This window comes from Balearica regulorum, chromosome 15 (assembly GCF_011004875.1).
Source record: "Balearica regulorum gibbericeps isolate bBalReg1 chromosome 15, bBalReg1.pri, whole genome shotgun sequence".
NCBI lineage: Eukaryota > Metazoa > Chordata > Aves > Gruiformes > Gruidae > Balearica > Balearica regulorum.
The window spans coordinates 7,899,949-7,927,866 of NC_046198.1; the positions used below are offsets into that span (position 1 = coordinate 7,899,949).

General features: G+C 46.7%; 1 protein-coding gene across 1 annotated transcript in view; it reads right to left on the bottom strand.

Annotated features, from left to right (window-relative positions):
- Positions 1-225: 225 nt before the first annotated feature.
- The window catches only part of USP31 (ubiquitin specific peptidase 31), a 34,207-nt gene continuing 6,514 nt past the window's right edge, over positions 226-27,918 (bottom strand). Inside the window, exons 2-16 of the mRNA XM_075767069.1 lie at positions 19,746-19,883; positions 19,158-19,246; positions 17,921-18,013; positions 16,621-16,756; positions 15,959-16,103; positions 14,997-15,180; positions 14,160-14,271; positions 13,442-13,536; positions 12,838-12,915; positions 12,240-12,369; positions 10,773-10,892; positions 10,371-10,596; positions 9,367-9,525; positions 8,502-8,654; positions 226-6,771 (exon numbers count right to left, since the gene is read on the bottom strand). Coding sequence (XP_075623184.1) covers positions 5,231-6,771; positions 8,502-8,654; positions 9,367-9,525; positions 10,371-10,596; positions 10,773-10,892; positions 12,240-12,369; positions 12,838-12,915; positions 13,442-13,536; positions 14,160-14,271; positions 14,997-15,180; positions 15,959-16,103; positions 16,621-16,756; positions 17,921-18,013; positions 19,158-19,246; positions 19,746-19,883 — 3,399 coding nt within the window. The 3' untranslated portion in view covers positions 226-5,230. The remainder of the gene's footprint in view (positions 6,772-8,501; positions 8,655-9,366; positions 9,526-10,370; positions 10,597-10,772; positions 10,893-12,239; positions 12,370-12,837; positions 12,916-13,441; positions 13,537-14,159; positions 14,272-14,996; positions 15,181-15,958; positions 16,104-16,620; positions 16,757-17,920; positions 18,014-19,157; positions 19,247-19,745; positions 19,884-27,918) is intronic.

A 27,918-nucleotide genomic window follows, 5' to 3' on the forward strand; every position in this document is an offset into this window, starting at 1 on the left:
CATACAGCCACCCCGGTGGGATCTGCAGCTGGAGGGGAGCACGGCTCAGACCAGCCAACGCCACCACGGTTTTGGAGCGTGAATGGGAAGCACAACCGTCCCCGTGGGCAGCTGGGGCCCGGCATGGCTCTTCCCAGGAAGGCAGGCAAAAGACCCGTTACCAGTATGGGTAACAAACCGACAACTGGAAACTGCTCCCTCAGCACAGAAATTCAACAAAACCTCTTTTCTTTTTTTTGAGTGCTCATACAGCTACAGGTGACTGCCTCTTCTCACAACATAGAACACATCATTTAAGTTACATGGAAAATGGCAGGCTACATACAGAACACTGATCAGGTATTCCGTGTTAAAAAAGGAAAAAAAAAAAAACAATACAATACAGAAAACCAGTTTGTTCTCATTTCAACACTTCAGATCCCTTTGACATTATGCTACACTCCAGCCTTGTCAGTAATGCAGAATTCTGCAAAGGAAAGAATCAAAGATGTGCAAACAAAGCAGGAACCCAGGGACATGCTCCTATGTGCTGACGCGCAGCTGCACCAAGAAACAGAAGTACAGACTTAAAGCAGCGCTCCAGAGTCTACCTAGCAGCTTCTGATACTGAAAGCACGGTCTATGGTTTGTATTAGATGCTTGCATAGTTAGTAAATGCATGCATTTGGGTACAGCGAGAGAACTGCCATGCAAAACTGCCGTTATTACTGAGAAAAAATGGTTGATCATGCTCAAGTTTCAGCCTTGGAAAGCAAACAACCCTGCAGCTAAGATGGATGAGGGCACTTACAGTGGAATAAGTGTACTGTAATTAAGCTGCTAATTTTCTACCCTAAGCATCTTTTTTTTTTTTATTTAGCCATATTTGATAAGTTTGAAAGGGTTAACAATTTATACACCCAAAGTGAGACACTTATAAGTTACAGAGAACTGCAGGCACCAAATTGTCTATCAAATGTGATTAATACAAATAAAAGGTGCCTCTTTAATAGATGTCATTGAAAATGTGCTTATAATTTGTATACTACTAAACACTATCCAAAAGACACAGCCCAAAAAGGGTAAAAATAATTTCTTTAGGTGACTCCAGCAGGAATCCAGCACTGGAATGAAGGCGCTGCTTTCCTGCGCCCAGAGGGCCGGTTCCAGGAACAGGAGCAAGTGTCAGACTAGAGATGTGGTGTGAAACACGAGTTACACATGGCCGATGCAGGTGAGTTCAACCCAAAGTTGACTGGAAACACATCATAAAACCCTGCAGGAGTTGAAGCCTGCTTTCCGTTGGAGCTCACACAGCTGTTTGAGAACAGCGACAGAGCTGGACCTCCCCCCTTTGAAGGCGTTTCTCACCAGCGTGAGGCTGCCTGTAAACCTTTGCTTCCAGACCATCAGCTCCAAGGTCCCAGACTCCACCACCCCAAGCCAGGACCACAGCCCATTCCACACACGCCACGGCTGTGCACGACTGGCAAAGCAGAGCCAGACAGCAGCCGTTCTCATCCTGCTCAGACACCCAGCCACAAGACCTCCAGGCCCCATGTCCCATCACCCAGGGAAAGGTGGGGTGACCTTTGGAACATTGCAGAGCCCACCTCCTCCACAGGCACGAGTGCTCCTGAAGCCAAACCTGAATTTTAAGAAGAGAGGTGACCACATAGAAATGGCAGCTTTAGAACAGCCTCGAGCCTTCACTTCTTTAAGGATCAATACAGAAAGCCAAGGCAGCATTGGCATCTAGCACTTGGAAGATCCCTCTCTGGAGTGTTCCTTAGACTGTGCTACATCCTTACATCTGGACAACACGATACACATGGACAAGAATTCCTATGCATGAAAGGGCTAAGAAATAAGCCTGCTTTAAAGCAGGGAGAGAAAACTGATGTTGCTTTTCCCCCAATCACTTTAAGTAGGGCCTACAATAATCTACACTCAGTTTTATAAAGATTTACTCTACATCACTGATGGAGCCATGACTTTAACAGCAATTAGGCTTTGTTTTATACTCACAGCGAACACTTATTTCCTGGACGCACACCCTTCAACCCTCTCCTTTGCAAGGAAGTTCATATACTACTGGAAATATGTGATACCAAAAAGCGGAGATGCAGAGTGGCAGCAAACAGCTGCTTTCCAAACTGTTTTGGTACAGATAGACACAGCCACAGAACAGGGACTGCACTTCCCAGGTCCTGCACAGACATGCTTTGCACATTTTGTGCCTTATATTCAACAGGAATTACAGTGCACCCTCAAAACATTTTGCATGAGGACACCCTAAGTCAAGCCTTCCTGAGCCAGAAAACACGCCACATGCTGGCAGCCCGCCGCAGAAGAGCGGTATCTTATCTGCTTTAAGACGAGGGCATTGTCAGTACGGTCTCTTCTGCCCACACCATGCTCATTTGCGGAGCGAGGAGTCTGTGCACCAGAGCTGCTGTTTTCAGAGGGACAGGCAGGAAATCCAGTTTGGCAGCATATGCAGAGTAGATAGTGCTGGAGCTGGCAGCAATTTCCATCAGGAATTATGGGGAATACGCAGAAAAAAAGCTAAATTACAGATCATGGGATTGCAGAGGTTCAACTGCTTTTAACATCAGCTGCTGGAACACTTGGCACCAGGACCTCCCATTCCCATTTTGTCCAAATGGGAGCTCTAATGGCCATTCTCATGCCCCAAACACAAACATATCAAACTGGCATTCAGCTAAAACACCGGTTTGGACATGGCTTCAAGTTTCCTTCAGTCCAGGCATGCAATACAGGAGCAAAACCATCTCAAAAACCATATACTAGCTTCCAGTTTAAACTTCTTCAGTGAATGATGGCATGAAAAGAAAATATCATTTGATAAAAATAACCTTTCACATGTCCCACGTTAAAACACACAGAAAACTACATTGTGTGATTTAAAAGATGCCAAACCAAGTTAGCGCTAGCTACCAGAATTACATTCTTGCTAGAAGAGTTGTTACAAGAGAAGAGCCAACACAGTGCAAGACCTTAATACAGATAAAACCTTAAACAAATACTTTAACATCAACATTTCAGGAAGTAATTTAAATACTATAATGTAAAGCAAGTCTTATCGGCTCTGCTGGATATAACAAAAATAATCCAAGAATAATCCAAGTTATACATTTAAGAAGCAAGTAATGCAATCTTTCCTTCTTGTTGCTGCAATAAATGAGACTGAAACAATACCCGGGAGAAGAAATGCATCAAGGAGATGGTCGCGTTCAAGTTTAAAAACATAGTCCAGGGCACAGGGTCCAGCACACTGTAAAAACATGCAGGCAAATGGCATTGCTTCTGGGTTGCGTGAAGGTAAGTACTGTAGGATGTCATCAGGACAGAGCAAGGGTTATACTGCAGGTGGGCTCACTGTCACACACTGACCAGAGCTCTGTGGCTCCACACACACTGCCTTTTCTCCAAGGTGTCAGCTACCCCCAAAAAACACTTCCCTCCAAAGCTTGCTGCAGATGTGTGCTGAGCCGAGTACAAAAAGTGATTGCGGAGCAGCAATGTGCCCAGCAGACCTGGGGGCGAGGCTGCTTGCAGGGTTGTCAGCACACCAGCTCAAGAGAGGAGGTGGAACAGACTAGCTCAGAGTAACTACTTGTTAGAAGGCTATTTGTTACGGAGACAGAAAAGATGTACAAATAGGTCTGTCCACAAGCTAAGCCTGGAGAAGCTTTGCTGAACACAACTGTATGACAGGCAAATACCTCATTTGGAAGACAAGCGTGCCCAGCACACTGCCCAGCTGCTGCATGTCGTGACCTACACAACAGATTGCTGCTGTACACAAAGGATAAGCAGCACATTAATACAAACTCATGAAATTAAAAAAAAAAATATTACACCACATGTATATAAAAGGACTTGAGGAATCCACCTTTTAAGAAGAATCTTAAAGAACTTGAGGAATCTCCCCTGTAAGAAGGGCATGTAAACAAAGACATCACCAGATGTAGTGTTTTAACCCTGATAGAGACTGTCATCTGAACAAGAATGGGGATCGCTTCGCTAAGAGACACACGGAAGCGAGATCCGCCGGGGAAGGTGAGAAGCACACCAAAGGGAAGAACGTAGCAGCACTCTGGAGAATGTGAAAACTGCTCTGCGGTATTTTGGTACAGACCCTCCAACCCACATGAAGAGGCTTGTTCAAAGCATGCTCAGAGAAGGCAGAGAAGACAAGACAACACTTGGCTTACCTAAACATTACTCCTATAAATAACGGATGCTATATTTACATCACTACGATTAAGCATCTGAGCACATTAGGAAACGCTTCTTCTCAGGAGTTTGACCAGGGGTCCTAACAGCATCACTGCCATTCAGGTGCATGAAGACAGCTCTCCTACGGCACTGCAACCGTCTCCGACCTAGCACTTTCACAGGTACGAGCTGGCAACCAGCTTAGTGATTTCTTCCGTTGCTTAGTATAGTGGTTCAGAAGAAAGTAATTAAAGAGGACAGGGTAGAGGTTGCCTTAGGTATGGACAGAGTAAAACTCTTCATAGACGTAGCAACAAAAAAATGCAGGTTACATTTCGTGGAAAAATAAACAAAACCAAAAGCTTTCTGCTGTTGGAATGCAAAAGTGAAATCCATTACAGACACGCGTACACATGGACACACAGGTACCTTTCTGTCCATCCACTAATGCTAGTCCCTCCTATACTGGCTGAGAATATACCTGAGAAAAAACATTAGTGTTGAAATATTGCCCTTTAGAAGCTTGAAAAATGGAGGGGAGCAGGGAGAGAGGGTTGAGAGAGAGCATAAAGAAGCGGCAGTCTCTCCAGTTTCCTTCGCATCCTCCACAGCTCAGAACAAGGCCATACACCAGCATGGACACAGCCTGCTCAGAACAAGACCAAAGGAATATCAGTTCACAGCTCTACAAAGCACACTAGTGTCAGTACAACTGGGTTTCAGATTTCAAACCTTGAATCTGAAGAAAGTTGTTGCATTTTCTATAAAGAGACTCCTGTACAAGTGCTATGGGACAGCTGCATTCATGTTCAACAACGACTCCAGCTAGACTACTTGCATCAGTGCTGGCTGCCTGTGGCTATTTGGTTTGATGGCAGAATCAAAAGGCGCTTTAACAACTTGCAGTTAACTTCTCCTCAAAACATACATTAGGCACATGAACAAAAAAACAAGAGCTCAGAATAAATTAGCTTCTCAGCAGAAAAGACACCTGGATTGCAGCATTTCACTGAGGTTCCAGAGAAGGCCGTACAGACACCTGCATGCTGGAAGGTAATTTTTTCAGCGGCTTGTCAGCAGACTGTTTGCCACTGGAAGGAGGAGACTGGACTCCGGGATCTAGCTGGGAAGACTTAGACTTGCGACTGGATAGCAGAGAATGTTTATTCGGTGTGGCATCTTTTGGGACAAGTTTTTCTTTTGTGGTAATGTTGGCATTGGTTTGAGAGGCTGGTGGGACAACACCTTTCTCCGATTTGTCTTCCAGCACATTTTTACTGCCTGACTTGGAACTGCCACTCACTGTCTTTTTTGAAAGCATCGTTGTCTTTCCCAGGTCTGCAGACCTCCGGGTCTCTTTCTGCCTTAAGGCTGATTTAAAGAAAGACAATCCTTTCTCTTCCGACTTGCTGTCCCTCTTCAAACCAGAACGCACTCCAACATTTGGAGACCGCAGGTTGGCCATAGAGGAACTCCGCACATGCTTGCTGTCTACTGCCCTGCTGTCACTCCTAGAGTGGCTTATCCTTGGGGAGCTCGTTCTTGAACTGCTGGTAACACTCGTTTTATCTGACCCCAGACTTATCTTAGAGCCCTCCCTGCTGAGGCTTCGGTCTGAAGTCCGGCTCTTCCCAGCAGAAGAGCCCTTAGTCAATGAGCCTGATGGGGTTTTCTTGGCAGCTGTGGAGGATGGAGAACCACCTGACTTTTGCTTCTGTTGAGCCGACGGGACAGCCACCTCAAGGGGCTTCGTGCTATGGTCCTTCCTAGCCTGAGTGGGAGCAGGAGACCCGTGTCGCCCACTGGCCCTAGAGGAGTCCATCTTACTTCTAGACCGGGAAACTTTCTGGGAACTCTTTAGTGGAGGAGAAGAGTGAGAGACTTTGGTCTCTTGGGTAGATAAGACTGTCCTTCCCTTCCTCAAACTTTTGTCTGGCTCAGAAACTCCCTTGGAGCTGTGAACCTTCTTAGGGGTGCCATCTGCCTTCTCTGCAGCCAGCCCTGTCCCACTGGGGGCTTTCACCTCCTTGACTGGAGAGCTATCCACAGAATCACTCTGATCAACAAAGGCGATTTGATTGTTGTTATCAAAAGGGTCCAGAGCAGGGTGATTCCTGTCTGACTGCGCAGAGCTTTTACCATACCCATCCGAGAGATCTGAGCTAGATGTCCTTACAACAGACTCTTCCCTGAATGCCCCTTCCATGACAGCCAAGGGGGCTCTGCGAGCCGTCCTGTGCTCTCGCCGACTGCCATCACAGGGCTCTAAGTAGCTACTAGAAAGATTCCTCAGGCTGCCGAAGCAAGAGGTGGAGACTTTATCATCAGCCGCCTCCCCAATCTTCTCCAGGGTGGAAGCAGAGGTATGTACAGGGGAATCTCCAGAGAAGCGGGATGGAGAGTTGGAGCGCAACTGCAGTTTTGCGGAGAGCGACCACGAGGGCCTGACACCATTTTCACTCACTGCCAGGGGGCTGGTGACAGAAGATCTAGATGACAAGCTCTGACGCTGGACACTCCTTACAAAGGGTCGAGTTGAAAATCCACCTGCAGAGAAAGAGAGCCATGTCCTCAGTATGAAAGGCAAGCCTGCATCGGTTTATCCCACCCATCCACAGATGATATTTCCCTAAGAGTCAGACAGCCCACCTACACCACATTGTATGCCTATCCCTTTATGCCTGCTGCAGACACAGCTTCTTGCTCAAAAGCTGATTAAGGAATTCAACAACTGTTATTTGCTAGTCATCACCCAGAAGTAACTCTGAAGTTTTAACTGAAAATCCAGTTTTTCCTCTCATCCCTGAGCAGCAGGAGACCAAACACATGTTGGTGCACTTTGCTTGGAAGTCCTTGAAACTAGCAATGAGTTCACCAACTATGACTGTGCTCCCAGAAATACATTTTTCTGTATGAAAGAATATTTTCCCATGCCATCCTGTAAAAGGCAAAGCAGGGTCCCTACCTCTTTAGATAAAGCCTCTCCCCAAGAAGGACTTGGGGGTATTGATTGATGAGAAGAAGCTCAACATGAGCCAGCAGTGTGCGCTTGCAGCCCAGAAAGCCAACCATGTCCTGGGCTGCATCAAAAGAGGCGTGACCAGCAGGTCGAGGGAGGTGATCCTGCCCCTCTACTCCACTCTGGTGAGACCCCACCTGGAGTACTGCATCCAGCTCTGGGGGCCCCAGTACAGGAGAGACATCGAGCTGTTGGAGCGAGTCCAGAGGAGGGCCACAAAGCTGATCAGAGGGCTGGAGCACCTCTCCTATGAGGAGAGGCTGACAGAGTTGGGATTGTTCAGCCTGGAGAAAAGGCTCCAGGGAGATCTAATTGTGGCTTACCAGTACCTGAAGGGGCCTACAGGAAAGATGGTGAGGGACTGTTGATCAGGGAGTGTAGTGACAGGACAAGGGGGAATGGGTTTAAGCTGAAGGAGGGTCAATTTAGATTAGGTGTTAGAAATTCTTTACTGTTAGAGTGGTGAGGCACTGGAACAGGTTGCCCAGAGAGGTTGTGGCGGCCCCATCCCTGGAAGTGTTTAAGACCAGGTTGGATGAGGCTTTGGGCAACCTGGGCTGGTAGAGGGTGTCCCTGCCCGCAGCAGGTGGGTTGGAACTAGATGATCTTTAAGGTCCCTTCCAATCCAAACCATTCTATGATTCTATGTATTTGTATTTAAAAACAAAGTACAACAATAAGCATTTTAGAAATGTGACTGCCATGACTAGATCTGACAGTTACAACACCACCGCTGCAGAGACATCTCTCTACCCGCTTCAAAATGCTCAGACTGTCCCCTGAAGCGCCACATTTTCACAAGTTACAAGGCACTAAGTGGAGGAGCCAGGCAAAGCCAGGAACAGAACAGTTATTTGCACACACAAGTGAATTTGCGTATCTTCACACTTCCTGGGAGCAGTGTACAGCACAGCAACAGACAATTACAACTATGCTCAGCTGTAGCAGTATGTCAGCCTCCCTGCAAAGGTGCTGTAGTGAAACCCAGAAAAAAGCCACAAACACAAGTTCTTGAATGAGAGGCTTCCTTTGTTTGAAAGGTTCCTTAAGGTTCCTGTCCTGCTCTTCTGCATCCTTTCATATCAAAGCTTACCTGCTCCAGAACCCATCTGCTCCTACCAACACAGTGCCCGCCTCCCCCAGCTGCTAGAGTTACTGTCCCTTGTAACTACATGTTTTGCAGCTATTTTAGTAGGGATCTTGTAGCAGAAAGACTGGTGGCCCAGTATCCCCCACACACAGCAGTGTTGACACACACCATCATCTTCACTCCTTTCCCCAGTCAGCTCTACTGATTCTGAGAGCGAAGCCAGAGACGTGCGTCGTGATGATGCTGCCGAAGCAACGCTGGGCTGCTTGCTACCAGGAAGACGGCTGACCCAGTGCTCGCAGAGCGAGGAGCTTGTAGAGCCTGCAAGGAATCAGGCACAGAGATCAGGCCAGTAGCATGCAGATGCAGAACACGTGAAACCTCAGAAGGCCACAGTCAGGTACATACTGCACTGCTTCAACAGACACCTGGAGTCCGGAGCTGTCCCACACAGCCACAGCATCCAGATACTGCTGAGAAAGTATGCCTCTTACGAAACAGTTATGGTCGTAAGTGAAAGACAGAATTGCACTTGTCCCAGTATGCTGTGAAGCAAAAGAATCAGCACAACAGCACGCAGGCAGAGGGCAGTCCGTGAGCTGCCACAAAAATGCAGCGCAAATCCGTTCCTTTCCAAAGGCAAGTCACGAAGCCTGCATCTGCCCCAGCTCACCCCAGATTCAACCAACACATTCAGCTGCTGGCTGCCTACCTGAGACCAATGGTGCTGTTGGAGGGAAGGAGCTAATCACATTTTAATATCACGGTTTTGACAAGCTCCGAGTAGAATTACCCATGGGGGTGGAGGGAGGTTCCCACATCTCCCCAGCCTCTTTGCCACAACTACCCTTAACAGAAGAGTGTGAGTTTCCTACGGCCTCTCAAGCACAGCAGCAGACTGAGACAAGCCTCGCTGAGTTCTGGGACAGAGAGTGGGGGCTTAAGCAGAACTGGGCACAAATTTCTTCAGAAGGACAAGCTATCCATGAAAGATAAACTACAACCACTTCTTGACAATGCCAGCGGGGTTTACCTGCCACAGAGCTGTTAGCAGACCATGATGGGATTGCTGTGCGTCTCTGGTAGAAAAGAATATAAGCTGTCTGCTTGCAGACTTCATTTTCAGAAAGTTGCTGAACATCACTGTCATCGAAGCAGTACCACTGGCCATCAACTGAGTTTTTGCAATATGCTGAGAGAAAATACATTACTATTAGACTTTCCTCACTCCTACTACTCTCAGGTTTGCTGTATGATAACTTAAACATGACCTCACCTGCCACAATGGACTCAGAAAAATGAAAGGAACAGATTTATTCATGCAACATATACTCTTCCAGTATGACTGGCAAGATTAGGGCCCGAGGCCACCAAAATACAATAAACAGCTCACGTGTCAGGATTTTCTCTGTCCAACATTACTGCTTAGAACAGAACACTATTTGGGGTGGCTCCATTCGCTTCACATTCTGTTATTTGTGGCAGTCTGCCTCCATCAGTGAATCTCCTTCTGACTGAGCTCACCCACGACAACACAACCCAGAGATGTACATAAAAGGGCAAAACCAGACACACATGTTTTCTGGGCTGCTGTATGAAATCATACAGATTGAAAGAACCATCAAGAAACTTTGTCTATCTCTGGCTACTCTGCTGGAACAAGTAAAGAGGAATTCATAAACTGGATGTGCACGTAGGCAAGGTGCAAATACTTCCTATGTATAACAGTCTCTTGCAACTACAGAAGATGTGTTGAGTGGCCAGGAGCATTTTTGAAACATGAAAAGACAGTTACATACTCTGAAGGAAAAAAAAATAGTAGAGAGAAACATGCAGTAAGGTATTTAGGCATTGTTGCATTCTTCAAAGTCATAAAAGTTACCCTTCCAGTGTTATATAGCCAGCCCTTGTTAGTTGAGTTAGGTTCTTTTGTCAAGAAAAGTGAAGAAATTATGGACACTCAATAGAAAAAAAAAAAAAAGATAACCGTTTTCTTTCTGAAAGGACCCAACATACAGAATATTGCAGGATACTTGCCTGTATAGTGTCCTCCTTGCATGGTGCCATGATGATTGCAGACAGCATACAGATCATAGATATAATCCTCAGGATCTCTTCCAAGACCATAAGGTCTCCTCCAGGGTGACCAGTGAGATGGCAGACTCCAACTGCTCTGACTACGTTTAACAACATGAGGAGTCATGTCCAAGCCACTCAGGGGGAATTTAACCATGTTTTGAAGTTTCATCCTTCGGTCTCCTTCCTGTGCAAACACAGAATAGCATGAGCTGCAGCGGTAGTGACGCCACCATGCTTGGGGGGAACAAAAGCCCAGGAGAGGAAAGCATAGTGCAGAACAGCTGCGTCTGAAGAGGTGGTCTGGTCAGGTCACTCCCTGGCTAAGCAGCAGTCTTCCAGCATCACTGCAGACATCCTTACCTGTCTAAACCTTTTGAGATGTATGATGAGAACATCAGGTAAAGTCCAGAGGCTCAGTGTGATGCTACCCTGCTGCAGCTGCTTGCAGTGTGGGCATCGCCATGCATCATCTGGGGCAAGCTACAAGGGAGAGGCATGAATGGTATTAGTTTTCAAATTCCAAGGCAGCTTTCAGTAAGCCACTGCTCCTCTGCTGCCCCAGGCCCACTGCAGACACTGACCCCTGCACCCCATCTACCTCCAGCATTTATCAAGCTCATTGGAAATACAGGGTTCCAAATGATGCTTTTCAAAATAGTGAAAAGCAGAGACACATGCACCTCACACAGGAGGCACTTCCCACTGCAAGACAGAATTCAGCTAGCTCTGCTGTTCAGAGAAGCTATTTCCACTTTATAAACCCCAATTCCTTTGAAGTGGGGGAGAAGAAAAAACAAAGGCAAAAAGCAGGCAGGCTTGGCAGCCTGAGTAAAAGTATTCTCACAAGAAAACCAGCAAAGAAAGAATCAGAACAGCAAGAAGACAGGTGTACTTTGAATTTTATCTCTGACACCTCACTGCCCTCTGGAAACTCTCTTCCTCCCTGTGTCCCAATGGTACAGAATTACAAACTGCAGAGATTTTCATTGCTCACTGAGAAGAATGTGTCTTTTCAAAGACACAAACACAACACATGCTTTCCTCCACAGCCCAGTGCTCAGAAAACTCAGAAGCCAGAGAGTTTTAAGCTGCCAAGCAACTTTTCCCTCACCTCTGAAAGAAGCGACAAGAGAGGTTCCAAAATTATTGAAGCTCGATCACAGGTCCACAGTCCACCTCTAGGACCATCCCTTTTTACAGCAGATTTAGAGACCTCTGGCAGAGAAATGCAGGTTGCTTACATGTTTCGGTTAAGGGCCAGATCAGACCCATCTCTAGTCTGCCCTGTGGCACACCATCACTCCTGCCACTTCAACCTCCTCACATCACTAGCAGAGCAAGAGGAGGAGAGCGGCCCATGCTTCCAGAGAACTGAGCTCAGCGGTCACTGTGCTGCCATTCAGGGGGGTCCCACTCAGTGGGGGTTGCCTTGAGCCCACCGCAGCCCTGCTCAGGCTTGGAAACACACTCCAAGACAGAGCAGTACATTCCCACAAAGAAGCCATGTTGTTCTAACCCTTTATAATATATGCCAGAAAAAGGCATCACTATTTCACATGGAGGAAACTACAGAATAGAGGAGCAAGTTCTCATATCAACATGGGGGGGTTGCAAAAACCCAAGAAGCAGTACCTCCCACAACTTTCTCTTAACTGCAGAGAAACTCTGTTAACAGGACTGGTAACTAGTGTTGTTACAAATTTATTTTTCTGTCTCAACAAATGGGTGTATGCAGAAAACAGCTACTCTGCTGAGTACAGGAGTTCATGCAGCACATGGACCAGCCAGACCTTCTGAGTCCTGGCTGCTATACAGTCTTGTCCCTACCTGTTCCTCTTTGGTGTACAGTTGGAAACACTGAGATAAAGTGCAGGTCTGAGGTTGATGATGAAGCTCTCTCTGCTGGCGGACACTGTCGGAGTCTGGAATATATTCCTCTTCCGTATTCACAAACAAGCTGCATCAGGGAGACAACACATTTACCACCACATCCACGCGCTCCCCACGCTGCCGAGGAGCAGTTCTGAAGGTACAATTAGCAGCTCTTTCCTGGATTTGTCCCATTACGTGTGAGTGAGAGCTGACTGGCAAGAGATCCTGCCAGGGCAACACAACTGAACACAGCTTCAGCAGGCACCCACTGCAGTTTCCCTCAGACAGAAAAAGCTACTCACTCCCCACAAACTTTCTCACACAAATACGATCTGTTGGGAAAGGAGCCACAGGCGAGACACCTGCTCCAAAACCCCGGCTACAGAGAAAAGGTCTCCAACATGGAGCAAGTCTGTCCCTGGGGACAGGGGCCAGGCACAGGGGGGACTTTGAGGGGTCTCATGTTTGCTGAAGGGTCCACAATTCACACAAGCAAGCCGCAAGCATCGATGTTGAGGTGAACACACTTTAAAGCTTTCTACTTCATACTTACTAATCTTTAGTTTCTTTGTCCCATTCTACCACTAATTTCACATGAGCAGTTCCCCCCTGTCCACATGACTTCAATGCCCTAGAGAGAGGAGCAGACAGAAGTTAGACCACCTTTCAATCTGAAGCCTACGTTACCTTTTACATACACATAACTTCTCTCCACTAGCCCTTCATCCTTCCTCCACTCCCACACAGCTCAAGTTTGCAAAGGAGTAAAAGGAATTCATACAGCAGAGAACATGGCAAAGCTGGCAAACTGCACTTACCTAAGTACATTAGTTCTGTAAATGAACATACAGTTGTTTACAGAACAGGCATCTACAGAAGTTTCTAAAGAAAAAAAGTCACTAAAATTTTTAAAAATGGGGGGAGTAATACTTTCATTCTGTTCTCTGTTTTCAAGGAGGACAGACTCCAGATGGCATGATGCAGAACTGAGCAATCCTCACACAGCTTCTTGAGGACACTTAGTCATTTCACTGCTCCTCAGGCCTGTGAAGTCCATTCTACACATCCACACCAAGACTGTCCCTTTCTGCATGGCTACACACCGAGTTCCCAGCTGACAAACCTCCCTCCACCCCTGGGAACGAGGACCAACTCACCTTTCCACTGTTGGATGGCAGAGGGGTCGCTCCTCCTGAGGTAGCAAGTACGTTATGCCCACAACACTGACCACTCGCAAGCTGAACGGGCAAACCTGCAAAGAGAGTAGAAGCCATCTCAATGGCTCAAAGCCAACTTACCTACATGCAAACCCGCTCTCAGCACCAGCTGACATGTACTTTATTCTAGAATGTGTGTTTTACATGAGAAAGCAAATGCAGAACATCTCAAATACACCTATGCCAAGCAGCTAACAGAGGGGTGAGGTACAACAACTGAGGCTTTGTACTCAACTACTTCTCTTTGGCAACCAGAAAAGACACCAATCTTCACCCTTCTGCTCTCACAGGGGGTTTCTCATCAGAAACACGCAGTCACTAAGCAAACATTTCAGCTTTTCTTTTAAGCAACCACCACCAACCAGTGGATTTCCAGTGCAGACAACAGCACTAATCTCTCAAGTATTTCTTGGGGGTAAGGAAGTGAAGCACGCAATTTCTTCACCTGATCAGTCTAATCTTACTTGCATCTTTCAGCAAAGAGACAAAAGCACCAAAGAGGTGGAATACCAGACTTGGACATTATTGCACAAAGAAATATTGGGAAGCCATCAGTTCAGCATGTGCACCATGTTTACCACTCCAAGTAACTGGCTTCCCCTTTAGTCCACGTCACACAGAGCTGGAAGTCCCAAAACAGACGAACCATTTGCCTCACCTGCATGCAGGCTGCAGGCCGCAGGAAATACTGCATCTTCTCCAGAATTTCCTTCTGCAGAATATCCCAAGCAATTGTTTTTTCCAAATGCAACACAAAGGGCAAGCCAAACCTACAGGAAGGAGTAGCATTGGAGGGAGCAATTAAAAGATTATTCTGTTTAGCAATCAGATCCCCAAACTCTTGACAGTGCCGCTCTCCTCACTCTGCACCTATGGAGCCTGGCATGCTTTGGATGAAACTCCCCAGAAACAAGACATTTAAAAGCTTGTCTCCAGAGGAGAGGCACTTAACTTTGAGGAAACACTGTTATGGCTGCCCACGCAGAGGGCCCTTTATAACAAGCTGCTGCTCTGCACTCAAGCAGCTTGCTGCAGGCTGCAGAGCTTTGCAACCTGGCTGGGATAACTTTTTCTGAAGCAAATTTCAGTGGCTGAGATAGTTCTCAGTCTGCAGTTGGTACAAATGCCTTTGCCACAGTCATTTTTCACTTTTTCCCTACCCCGCCATTTGCACTCAATTAAAAATTTCCACACAACAAGACATGGTCAGACATGTTCTGCTCTCTGAAACCAGATAGAGAGGTGGTACAGCCTTCCAACCACTCTGCATTCACCACTTTCCAGTAACACTGGACTATTTGAAGTTCACCAAAATTAGGAATATTTTGCTGCATTCATTAATGTTTTTTGATCAACATATTCTTTAGCACCTCATGCAAGCTAGGAATGCAAGCTGTTGCTCCTTCACTTGTGTTTTCACTGCAGAGCGAGTAAAACCAAGGCCAGTTAAGGAGTCAGCCAGAAGAGTAACTCTAACTGTTAAGTTGCCAGTTACCTTTTGCTCTGCTGTCCAGTGCACGCTCTGTTACAGACCAGCAAGACAATCTTGTCATTTGCTGCTGGCTTAGTAGAGGACTGTTCCAGTTTTCCAGACTTCACTGTTCCTTGAGAGTAAGATATTGTTCGGGAGTGCTCAGTGCCACATTTCAAGTTATTCAGGTTATTGTTCACATGTATTCCTGAAAAATTAGGAGAAAGAAAGCATTTTGTTATATTTGCCTTTAGTGCCCTGATGCCCCCCTCAAGAAACCCTCCTTCGGCTGCATAGGAGCAGGTCAGTATGGAATCAAGATCATTTTTATCATTTGCATGAAGGCTTCAAAGAGCAATTACTTTCCATAACAACTATTTCTTTACAGAAAGAAATTATATGCAAGTGCTCACCTAACTGATTTTTCACAGCAATTTGTACAAGCACTTACAGCTTTGTCTGCCCGCAAGAAAAACTAAAGTGACAGAAACCCTACTTGTTACTTCCAATAATAAAATTTGCCTTTGATTACGCTCCATCTACTCAGGATGCAATTATTCCCTTTCACTGAGAGGGAGATGCAGAAAAGCTGAGGTTTCTGAGCTTTGAAAGAGAAAGTGTTTGTTCATTCCTGAGACTGTTTATTCATCACTGGCAACCTGATTTTAAATAACACAATTTCAATGGCTTCATCTGGTCCCTAGCAGGTCTTTAAATTAAGCCTGACAACAGATTTCGCATTAAGCCTGGCCTCCAGAATTAGCCCTGAGAAGAGGGAGAAAGGAGTGTACATCGCTTCTCGATAACCTCCCGGCTGACACACCATTAAGTCTGCTGGAATGAGTCTGGACAAAGTGAGAGTTGAAATCAATACACCAGAACATCAACTATTTGTGGGACTTTTATTCTCGAATACATCCTTTTCTAAAACAAGCATCCCTCACCTAGTCAACCAAGGTGGGCATTAAGCAGAGTTATTGACTTACCTCTCTGACTGAGGATACCCTCAGGCCTAAATACCTCTGGGGTCTCAAAGGCAAAAATGCAGTCGCTTTCATGAATGGTGTCCAGGTCATCAGTATCGCAGAAGGAACGATGAAACCCATCGTAGTACATCTCTGTCAGCACGATCTAGAGTCAGCAGAAGCAAAACAGAACCCATTAAACCACCCATGCCTGGTCCAGTCGAGCTGCCCTGTCCCTAACTGGGATTTTCCTGCTAAGGGATGGCATTCCTCAAAACATCCTGGCATCAGCCAGGAACAAGGAACAGTGAAAAGGACTGCCATAAAAAAGCAGCTGGGGTAAAGGCAGCACATGGAGAAGTTTTGGTGGGAGCCGACAGCTTTCCTGAAGCTCTTCCTACAGAGGAATTCCCCATAGGTGTCCGATGGTTCCCTCACTGCCAGCCTGCATGGATCTCCGTGTAATCAGGCAGAAGGTCTGCACACTCCACTGATGGCTATCCCACTAGGCTTCAAAAAGCCAATGCGCAGGGAAAAGCATGATCCAGATTACCACTATTCTGCTTCCCCCATTCAGTCATGGGCACCAAATTTCAATTCCTACATATCCAACATGGGATGAAAGCCTCCACACTCCCTCTCGCTGAAGGGAGGGCACGTGGGTGACGAGACCAGCCCGTTACCTGCTCCGTGGGTATCTTGGTTTCTGAGGAGACAGCCTCCCGCAGCCTGGCCACCGTCCCAGAGATGGGCACTGCCACCCCGATCCGCATGCAGTGAGAGCACTTCCCCTGGTACACCACGGTGACATAGAGCGGCCTGCAGAGAGCATGGGAGGCATTGCTGGGGCTGGGCTGGGCACTCCTTGGCAGCACCTTGAACGCAGTCACCCACACCTGGGTGCATCCAGGCTGTACGTCAGCTACAGGGCCATCTCAGCAGTCCAGATCCACCTCACACTGAAGTTATGCTTGGCCACAGCCAGACAAATATGTCTGATTTCCAAAGATTCCTTTCTTACCACATAGACTGATGTTACTTGTTCCCACAAGCAGAAAGTCTTCTCAAAACAACCCCACGAAGTTAAAAATAAAACTCTCAATTAGAAGGCAACCAGAATTTTCCAACAAGGATCCTGTAATGCAGCTTAGGACAGCCCAAGGCAGTGCCTTAAAGCAGAGAGCTGCTGCTGGGAACAGCTGCTCCAGGTTGTCTCCCAACACTCGACCCTGCCTCCAACAGCAGCCAGAAGTACTACCTCATGAAGAGAAGAGTGAGGCAGCTAGCCCGGGACACCTTTCTTGGAAAGCCCCACTCAGTCTCCAATCAGTGGCAGAGCAGGGACTTCTGAACCAAATGTGACATCATATTAAATATGTTCTTTCATTACTTTGTTCCATTGCCTCTTGAACCCATATACATTTTCTGAACCCAAAACATCAGGTGAAGGAGTTGCACAGCAAAACTACCTGTTGTATAAACAAACATCTCTATCTTCACGCTGAACTTTTTATCTGGATTTCTCTCTCCCAGGAGCTTTTTTTCTTTATTGGCAACAACTGTCTTTCAAAAAAACAAAAGTGTTTTGCAGAAAAGCTTCTAACTTCACTTTTTGAAATTTGAGCGATCAGTGAGACTGTTCTAAAGAAAGTAAAAAGATTTTTTCATCCTTTTCCTCTTTTTAATTTTAAAATGCTATAAATTAAGTCAAAAGCAAGATATTTTGGTTACTTGAATAAAAAAATTTTAATTCCATATATGGGAAGTTGAGGGTGGGGGCAGAGGGCCATTCTGAAACAAGTAAAAGGCTCAATTTTCCAGTTTACCTGCAAAACAAAAAATTAAAGCCTCATATAGTCCCATATATCTTTTTTAAAGACTTACCAGAGAGATTTTGCTGACATCTCTCTTCCTTCTGTAGCAAATTAAACAATGCTATATGCATGGGAAACAGCCAATATTAAGTTCAAGACAGTTACATACCGTGTATGAGGCAAAGGAATCGGCAGAGAGATGCAGAGAAAAGGGTCAAAGGTGTTACTCTGCTTCTGGCAATGAGGGCACGTCAGAGAAGACCTAGTACAAATATCAATAATAGGGCAGAGTTATACCTCATTTCATCAAGAATGGATAAGTCATCAAATCACAAATAACAGCCTTTGCGTGTCAACTTGGCTACCCCTTTCTACTCTTCTCTCTCCATACAGAGTAGCTCTGCACAAAGGTTGTATAGACACAGATGTAAATGATGGGATCCTGATTTCTAGATGCTTTTAAAGTAATTAGTCTCAAAGTTCATTACAAGGCACACCAGAAGACTTCCCTCCAGCCACTGAGTTTGGCTTTTAATAAACATCACTGCAAAATTAATAATTCACCAACAGTAGCTCCATCATGGAAGACCTGAAAGGGTTTTCTTTTTGTGGAGAGGGAAAGTGACAGAAAAGAGATTGCAACAGTCAGCACTGCAGGCGTACAGATCTCCCTCACTTGGAAGGGAAAAACTCCAGACAATACCCCTCTCACATTCAGAATCAACCTGCACCTTACATTGGCTTCGTGTTTTATACCAGGCTTAAGGTTTCTCCTTTCCAAAGAAAGCCTTGGCAAATACTGGGGAGAAAGCCCAGCATTATAATTCTTATAGCAGCACAGATATAAGCCATCAAGGAACACTGGAAGTTAAGCTGTTTTCTTGTATTAGTTCTGAAATTAGAAAGCTCCTTTCCCACAAAGCATGGGAAACTCATGGGAAAACCCTGAGGGGACAGTGAAGGATTCAGCTCAGAATTCCCAAGTGTCAGATAGCAGGAACTCTGCAAGAGACCTGGGATCTGTAACTCCTCAGCAGCCTCCAGGCACCTCCAGATCTTGCCACAGGCTCCTGCCTCTGAAGAGCCAGGGTAAGCCTCATAGCACTGAGTTGTTCTGGGTCTTTGCTCCACTGAGCACTGACTTGCTTTCAGGATGCATCAGGGCAGATGAAGAGGTGGTACATACTGTAGATTTTCACAGAATATACCAAATTAGTGAATATACCAAGTAGTGAAACTCACTGTCTCACAAGATCTTAATTCAGTTTTCATTCAGCAGGAATTCAGAAATGGCTATTAACACAATGATGCCAGTCTTAACTGCACTGGGAGCTAGCATCAGGGTAGAATTATACTGGGGTCACCAATACATGCAATAATGCCTCAAAATTTACAAAATATCATACCTGTACTGGGCTTGAAAGAGTTCCTGCACAAAAGTACTACTGATTGGAAAGGCTGGTCCCTCAAGCAGTACATCATCCTCCAGCGGTGGCTAAAAGAGAAGAATAAACCCTAAGAAGCACACTCAAGTGTGAAATGCATCGCATCAGGTGGCTCCAGTACTCCTAGTTGAATTTGTGCCCTCCTTGCCCAAAACCACCAGAAAGATGTCACAAGATTGTTAAATAACAAGTGCGCTCTGCTCACACATGTGGTTATGCAGGAATGTGAGGTAGCTAGGGCAGCCCAAGGAAAGGCAGGAATCTCCCACCAGATGATGTGTCTGGCAGCCGCTCCCCATAATGCCTCCCAGCTCTTGCAGAGCAGTATGCAACCATTCACAAATGACTGTATTAGGGAGCACTTGCCAGGGATTAGTAAAACAGCTAGTTACATTCACAGGGCCAGAAACAAACAGTATTTTAACCCAAGCTTTTGTTCCATACAAACTATCGGAGTTGAGAAGCCAATAGGGAGATCTAATTTAAAAGAAAGACTGCATGCAAAGTTACAGCTACTCTCCTGTGCTAGCTCCCAGCAAAATCCCTTACCTTGAGTGGAGGCATGCCACTGTAATTCACTACATTGTTCAGATCTTCATGGACTCTGTCTAGAAGCCAAAGCAGGAACTCCTGTGCATCATGCTGGGCATTCCCACGGTACTGCATAGCGTTCTTGGACACAATGTTCTGCAGAGACAGAGACAGCATACAGTGAAAGCATAAGAAATAAGCTCTTCCCTTTACCAAGCCCTCACAATCAGGCACAGTTGACAGCACACTCAAAACCAGGGACTGTGACAGCTCTGTAAGGGGCACTGCCTTCCCATACCACCTGGGGACAGGCTAGGACATACCATCACATGCAGGGCCCTACACACAATTTGAGTTAAAGCGATGCCTTGCTGGGCAGAAAAACTGTCCTAGCTCTCGGAACAGACCAGAGGAGTTATGGCAGTGGTTATGGAGAAACTGTGTCATTCCTTAAATAGAAATGTTTATAGCAAACTTGGGACTCAATCAGATGACATGAGCACCAAAACAATCAACCTGCAATACTTTCACATAAGTCAGGAGCAAGGCAAGCTCATTTCAATCCGCTGACAATGACAGGCAGTATTTCCCATGCTGACACAGGGCAAAGGGTATTTTCAATTGTACCTATCCACATACTACAGGGTCTGAAACTGTTCATCTCCCAAAATATATTTAAGCTGAAGCAAAACAGTGTTTAGCCTCCTAATGTCCACTCACCCTGTCTCGCTCATTTCTGCTTTGGTGAGGTAACAGATTTCCCAAAACCTAGCTGCAGATGCTCAGTGCTAATACAGGTATCCAATTCCAGGAATCAGCCAAAATCAGTACATCAAACCTGCAGATGCTTCTACAAACTGACCATCTGAGTAACATGCAGGGAGAGCAAACTTACTTTGCATCAGACATCCTCTTAAGGACACAAGCAGTACAGTCCCCATGTAATTTCTCCACTACGTATCAAGTATCCACTATGCACAACTTCCTCATCCTAAATACCATCTTCTATTGCTACTACCCAAATCAGAAAACTTGCTTAGGATGGACTGCTGAGCAGGAGGAAGAGCGCAGTTTGCACTGACATTGCACAGTTACAAACTACTGTCTCAGATAAGTGCAGTTTTCCCTACAGCTGGAGCAAGTGCTCCACTGCAGTACCAGACAGATGCTGCCGGACCAGCAAATTCTAAACGAGGGAGGACTCACAGTCACAGGTGTGATGTGCACAACTGGCACGAAGAGCCTGGGGAACATATCTAATTTTCTCTTGAATTTCCAGAAAAGCCATCTCAAAAGGACACCAGCACACCCATGAGATTTGCTCAAACCTTTTTTTTTCTTCTGGACACAAACAAGAAGGGCTTAAAGCTCACCAGCAACCAAAATCTGCCCTTTGCAGATTTATCCTTGCCCTGCAGCTCTTTCACCTTCCATAACGCTGAAGTTTGCACCAAGCCCTCCAGCTAGGCCACGTGTGCCCCTTCCTCAGGACAATGTCCTTGAAAAGCCAACAGAAGCCCACAGCAGGGTTTGGAAGGGCATCTTCCTCACCAACAACCAACATCAGGAAACACTTTCTCCGCTCCAGGTCTCTGATCTCACTTTTACCTTCACAACACCACCCAAACGGCCAGCCAGCACTCTGTGCTGCCTACCAGGACACGTGGCACAGGCTTTGGAGGGCGGGAGCCAGGCACAAGCTTCTGCATTCAGCACTCCCAGCATGCATACTCCCTGGAGTAACGTGCCATGGTGGGCTGACCCCAGCAGCTGAGCCAGGGTTCCTTCCCGAGCAGCAGATGCCACCATTGCCATAGAAAAACCAGCATGTTCTGCTTCTCCAAGGAGGCACCAAGCTACAGCCAGGAGAGCTGCTCAGGAAACAGGCAGGACATTCATTTAACACATGGTCACGGACCAGCCATCCCCACTCCACCAATTTTAACCACAAAGTCATTTCCAGGCTTTTCTTTGTAAGAAATAAGGTCATAGCAAAGCTCGTGTCAGTCGTACACCTATTTCCTGACCTTCCCGTGCTGCATCCTACCAGGAAAAGCAATCCTGTTTGGGATGTGCCCTGCTAGCAGTGCTGCACCAACATCCATCAGTACACCTGCAGAGAGACAGAAAGTGCTTACACAAGACTCAAACTTGAGCAGGGTCCCCAAAAAGGGGCAGTGGCACCAGCAGAGACCAGACTGTACCTGCGGGGCAAGAACCACACGGGAAGGCTGCAGCAGACCAGCCGCCCTGAGGAGCGCCGAGAGGGGCCAGGCAGGCTGCACACACGCACGGTACCAGAGCTCCTCCATTTCTCTAATCAGACTTTGCAACAGATCTGAGAAATGAGGTTGGGCTGCTCACTTTATCCCTCTAGAAAATGGGGTCACCAGAAGGGGGGGGGGGGGGGGGTATGATGAAAAAAGACAGAAAAGGACTGATAAACACATACTCTGTCCTCTGTAATCTGTCCACCTGCCTCAAAGCAGCAAAATAAGGGAAAACAGAAATAATCTGCTCTCATTACATATGTGCAAGCCCTTCTGACAACAGATTTACTGCCCTTGCCTGCACAGGGACCAGCAACCTCCCACATAAGATATGTAAACACAGTTTTAAACAAACTAACAGTCCACAGCAAATGCGCACCTCTGCACCACACAGGTACCAATCCAGCACACCCCTTGCTAGTGCTCAACATAACATGAGCTTGAGATGCTCTTGCAAGCCAATTTATTGGGGAGAAAAATCTGAAGTAGGCTGTAGGGACTCAAAGATTAAAGAGGACCAGCCAACCTTCTCTGCTCCTAGTTCCCATTAAGCAAAACAAGATCCATTAGCAGGAAAAAAAAGACAAAACATGATTTAAAAAATTATCTTAAGCCTTCTTCAGGTATCAGTCTGGTATCTCTCGCTCTCCTTCAGCAGAAAGCCTAGTGAATTATTCATGTTGCACTAATTTATGAAATTTAACACTAACCCATGAAAATGCAGTGAACGTACTTGCAGATCCTGGTCTGATACCCAAACACTTAACATTCACCCAGCAGTTATCAGGACAAGGTGGCAACGGCCTAGAGAAGCCTAGTTTAGCCGTGCTAGAAACCCACCGCCCCTCAGTGACACCTAAAGACACAACCTTGTTTGACAGGATTTAGTGGGTCATCTAGAAATAGGAAAAATTAATATTTAAAAATATCCAAAACATCCATAGCAAGGAGAGAAGGCTGATGTTCACAGCAGCTGTGTTTAGCTGAATGCACCCAAAGGTGTAGGGAAGAATTCAAGACATACACATATAGATTCCCTTTGCAAACATTATCTTTGTTTAAAGAAACTACACTGAAAACTAAATTTAGCCCTTAAGTTACTGTGTCAAGTTCCAAACTGAAAATCAGTCACTGAAGTGTGAAGCAGAGATTTTAGTCCAGTCTTTAGTGGTTATCTCACTACGTCTTTTCCCTGGAACTGCTATCCATGCCTCCACAGTAATACACTTGCCTTTTAATGATCTTATTCGTCCTTCTCATTCCCTCCTGCACCCAGCTCAGCACACCAAGGTGACAATGGCCAGTGCCACCACCAAGGGAGGAGGGCTCCAAAGGCAATGCGGGTCGCAGCAAGACCAAGCTCATTCTTCTAAGCGGTGAGTTGACCAAAGAGGGCCAAGAGAAAGAGAGGTGCTGAAACACACACACAGAGCAGTACATGGTCCTCTCTGCATTAAGATATATAAAGGTATAATATCACCAGGCCAGCATTAACACTTTTCAGTCAGCATGCTAAGAGCCAGCTGCCTTATCTGGTCTAGTTTGTTCTAGTGAAGTTAGCCAGCAGGTGCTACCACCCCACTTTAAGTCCTAGTCCAGAGACAGCTGAAGATAGAAGGGTCTTTAGTACTGGTAGGAGGAAGCAAATGTGGTATCAAGGAAAAAAAAAAAAAAAAAAGAGGGTGTGTATGGGGTCCTGTATGGAAACAGGCATAAGTAAGGACTTCAGGAATCCAGGCTAGTGTTTATCTCCTCTCTCCCAGTGCCACCAGCACATCACTCCAGTCTAAACCCTCGCTGGCTTTTACTGACATGCATTTCTGATGATGTGTCACCCTACAGCAAGCTGCACAAGCCTGTAAGACCCCGCAGCAGAGCAAACCCCAAGGATTTGCAACAGCCACGTGCCTTGGGCTGTATCTGTGTCATTCCTCATCTCAGAAGCATCTCCACGATAGCTGTTCTGGTTTCCTCGACACTCTCGCAGCCTGAGTGGACCAAGGATAAAGAGCTGCCTGTGGAGACAGATCACAAGACGTTGGAAGTGATTCAGGAAGCACTACAAAATATCAGATGCAATTCCCTCACAAGAGTCTGCTACAAAAACACTCCAGCAATAGCAGCGTGTTCCCAGTGTTACTCATGCTTCCTGCCATCACTGCTACAAGTGGGTTTGTTATTACTTAAACCTCTGCATCTGCTGCTCTGTGAAATGTTATGTGCCTTCCTCCCAATACACTCTGAGATGCTGGGGCAGCAAAGCAATCCAAGACAGGCAAGAGGTAAAGGAGGAGGAACAGACACGTGGTGCGGAACAGTCAGTATTAAGGAACACAGTTAAATCCAAGCAAGAGATAAAGGCGCTGACTCAATCTAACAACTTGAGAAAAATACCAGAAACTCCTAAAACACAGTCTTCACTCACTCCACTAGACAGCTCAGCAATCAGATACAACCCCACACACTTCCCTGTCTCCAAAGCCAGCCCTCTCACTCAGGCCAAGGGCAGTGGGCTGCACGAACAAGTGGGGGGAACCCTCCAGCCCTGTGCAATAGCCAAGGGGCTGCAACCTCTTCCAAGCCAGGCTGGCAGTTCCAATAACATTTCATGGGCAAAGCAAGCAAGTAGTAGCTCATCACTGAGCATCATACACCCTGAACTTCTTTGTATTTATTTTCTGAGGCTCCCCTTCCAGGTCATCAGCTGCAAAGCTGCCAGTCAGGGGCAGCGGGTCTCCTGTCCTTGCTGTGGAGCCCTGTTCCTCTCAGCGCAGGGCTAAAGTAGTTCAAATTAGTCACCTGGTTTGCACCATTACAGACATCTGCACAGCTCAGTTTAGATGATGCCACAACTGCAACACCCCCTCGCAACACCCCTACTCAGCCATGCAGGATGCATCCAGGCTGCAAAAGATTACTTTACACAAAGACAGATATAATTCAAAACATAACCTCAAACTTTTTCTCCTCTTTCGCTCATCAAGTAAGAGAAGACAACACCTCATTTTGCTGGTCCTGCTTAGGCTGAACCCACTGCAGAAAATTGACAGCAATTGCATCTGGCTGCAGATACAGAGTTAAGAAGCTATTGGTTTAAAAAAAACACATTAAAACCACCACATTTACCAACCCCCCATAGCATTTAATCCCCTGCCCCTAATCTGAATCTGTTGTAAGTATAGGTAGCGCATCCAAACAGACTCCATCCATCACTGGACCGTATTAAGAACAGGTCAGGAACAATTTTGGTGCAGTTGTTTCAGATGTGAGACACTAGGAGTAGTCTCTGAAGCTCCCTTTCCAACACCTTTCCATGACTGTACAGCCATGCACCTCCAGCCCACCTCCTCAGCTCAGCCCAAGAGTTCGGCAGAAGGAATGAAATCTTCCCTTCCCCCAGATGTGCAAGCACCGGCAGGCAGGCACCCTGAATGGAAGTGGCACCATCAGAAGAGATAAGAGGAGGAAAATCGTAATTTCCCATCGATCGCATACACTTATCTAATCCCCTAATGCAAGCACCCTATAACCAAACAAGTCCCTGTCCATCCATAAAGCAGATTTACAGCAAAGACGCATTATCATTTTTATCAGCCCACTGAAAGTTTAATAATCATTCATCTGTTGCTCTGAATAGATGCAATAAATAAAGCCAAACATAGCTGAACTACTGGCCTCTCCTTTGCTGCTGTTATTGTTCCAGATCACAAAGACAACTAAAGGAAAAATGTCAGTCTGCTATTTTCCAGTGTGCCTCTGGTAGGAAGCAGCTGTGGGAAGGTTTTTGTACGTGAACGGATGAAGCCAGCTCATTAGAGACCTGACACAATGACACACGTGAGCAGGAAAGAAAGGCTATTCTTTATCTTTCATTGAACATCATCAAGTTATGCTCAACCACATATTTTTTTTTTCTTTTTTAAACCCATAGACATGGTTCTGTGCTTGGGCAACTTCTACAGCTGACATCTCATGAAGAGTGTTCATCTGACTCCCTCTGCTCACAGGCAGAAACAGCAATTTCCCCTCTCTGAATTGAGATATTATTTTCTGGGGAAAACAATACCTGGGAAATATGAACATGCAGTTCAGACCTTCTTTTCATCTCCAGTCCAGGGGACAAAGCCAAGGCCAGCAGTGACCCTTCGCCCAGGTAAAAGTGCCAGCAGGGAGGCTGCCAGCAGGCACCATTACGCTCCTTCCTGGCCATGGCCCTGCCGCTGGCTGCCACCAACAGACCTGCGTGGCTTCCAGCAGTCGGGACACATGAGCTCAGCTGCTGCAGGCTGCACACCACAGAAGAAAAACCAAACAAACTAGGGAGACTCAGAGCCATGAGCCACCCCCCTCCACTGAGGCTTACAGCAATGCCGGCTGCCTCCCCTCAGTGCTGGCCTTGGGGTTCACCTCTCTGCCTCCCACCCAGCACCACGGACGAGACACTGGTCCAGCCTGGGACAGATAAGATCTCCACTGGCTGAGCTTTACCAGAGCTCTCCAAAAGGCAGAAAAAGGGAGTTTTGAAGACAGCACCTCTGTTGAAGCAGCCAGGGAGGGACAAAACACTCCTCCTTAGGCCCGTGGGGCAGCCGGGAGGTGCTGGGGCTCTGAAGGCAGCACCCCGCAGGAGAGCATGGTGGCTCCACAGGCAGCCAGCCGTCCCCAGGGCTGGAACAGGATGGCTCCCTGCACAGCCAGGCCCTTGCCTGCCACAGAGGGGAAATAAGCACAGCTATTTATTATTCCACTTCAAAAGTGTAAAAACAAGAAGAGCACAGCAGAGTGCAGCACGCCAGGACCAGAGGGGATTCTCCACTGCATTTAACAAGCCCAGACAAGAAGCATCACCCCACTGGCCCCTGCCTGACATCTGTCTCATTCCAGCAGCTACTCTCACCCTTCCAGGCTGAAGCCATAGTTAATCCCAAATAACCACCTTTCTTCAACACGTAAGGAGAGAGCAAAGTTTGTCAAGATGACACCTTCCAGGATTGCTGCCTCCTCCATGCAGGCACCGACAGGCAGAGCACAGTGCTGGAAAGCAACCCGGACAGGAGTGTCGATTGTTGGGTGCTGTGTTCTCAAATGGGCACGCTGCTTCCCAGGCTCTTCACAGGAGCGCAGTCACGCCCGCTGGAAGGCACCACCACAAGCTGGTGCTGACTGCTGGGAGAATACATCCTTATACACAGCAGAAATCAGATTTTGTTCTACAAAAAGGCTTTGTTTTCTTGCTACGCTAGCAGAGCGATCTGTGGGATTCAAAAGGGTGAGATTAAGGAATGGGGGAATGCCACAAGTGCAAAGCAGTTCAGTAAACGAGAGTCAAGAAATGCTGACGTAGAGGACAGACTCAAGGGCTGGGCTTGGGAGCCCAAGGAGCTCACGCTCCAGCTTGCACACCCAAGCCTCTCCTGCTCTCTCCAGGTTTTGCCTCAGGTCCCAAGTTAAAGCACAGGCCCCCGAGACGGGAATCTGATCACTACTGCTCACGCGAGTTTCCCCGTGCACTTCAAGAATGCTACAAAACAAACATTAATTTCACTGACATGACCATATGCAAAAGAGTTCATTAAAGCAGCGCTTTGCAGCAGTCATGCGTTCAGATGGAAGCACAAAACGGGTTTACTCGCAATCAAGCATGGTCATTTATAAATGCCAGTGTGCAAAGCAGGGCACGGAGCAATGCACAGATCCAATTAAGCTGCCTAAGAACAACCATTCCCTTACCCATTCCACAAGTTGCCAGACATGACATGGTTTTCATACTTTCACCATTTGTACTCCTGTGGAGGCAGTGTGGAAATAAAGACCTCAGAGCTCAGAAGACAGAGAACTTCTTTTGGCAACCATGCACAATAACCCTTCCAGTCCCAGACAGGGTCCATCCAGCCGTCAGCCCCCAGGGCCCCTTCGCAGTG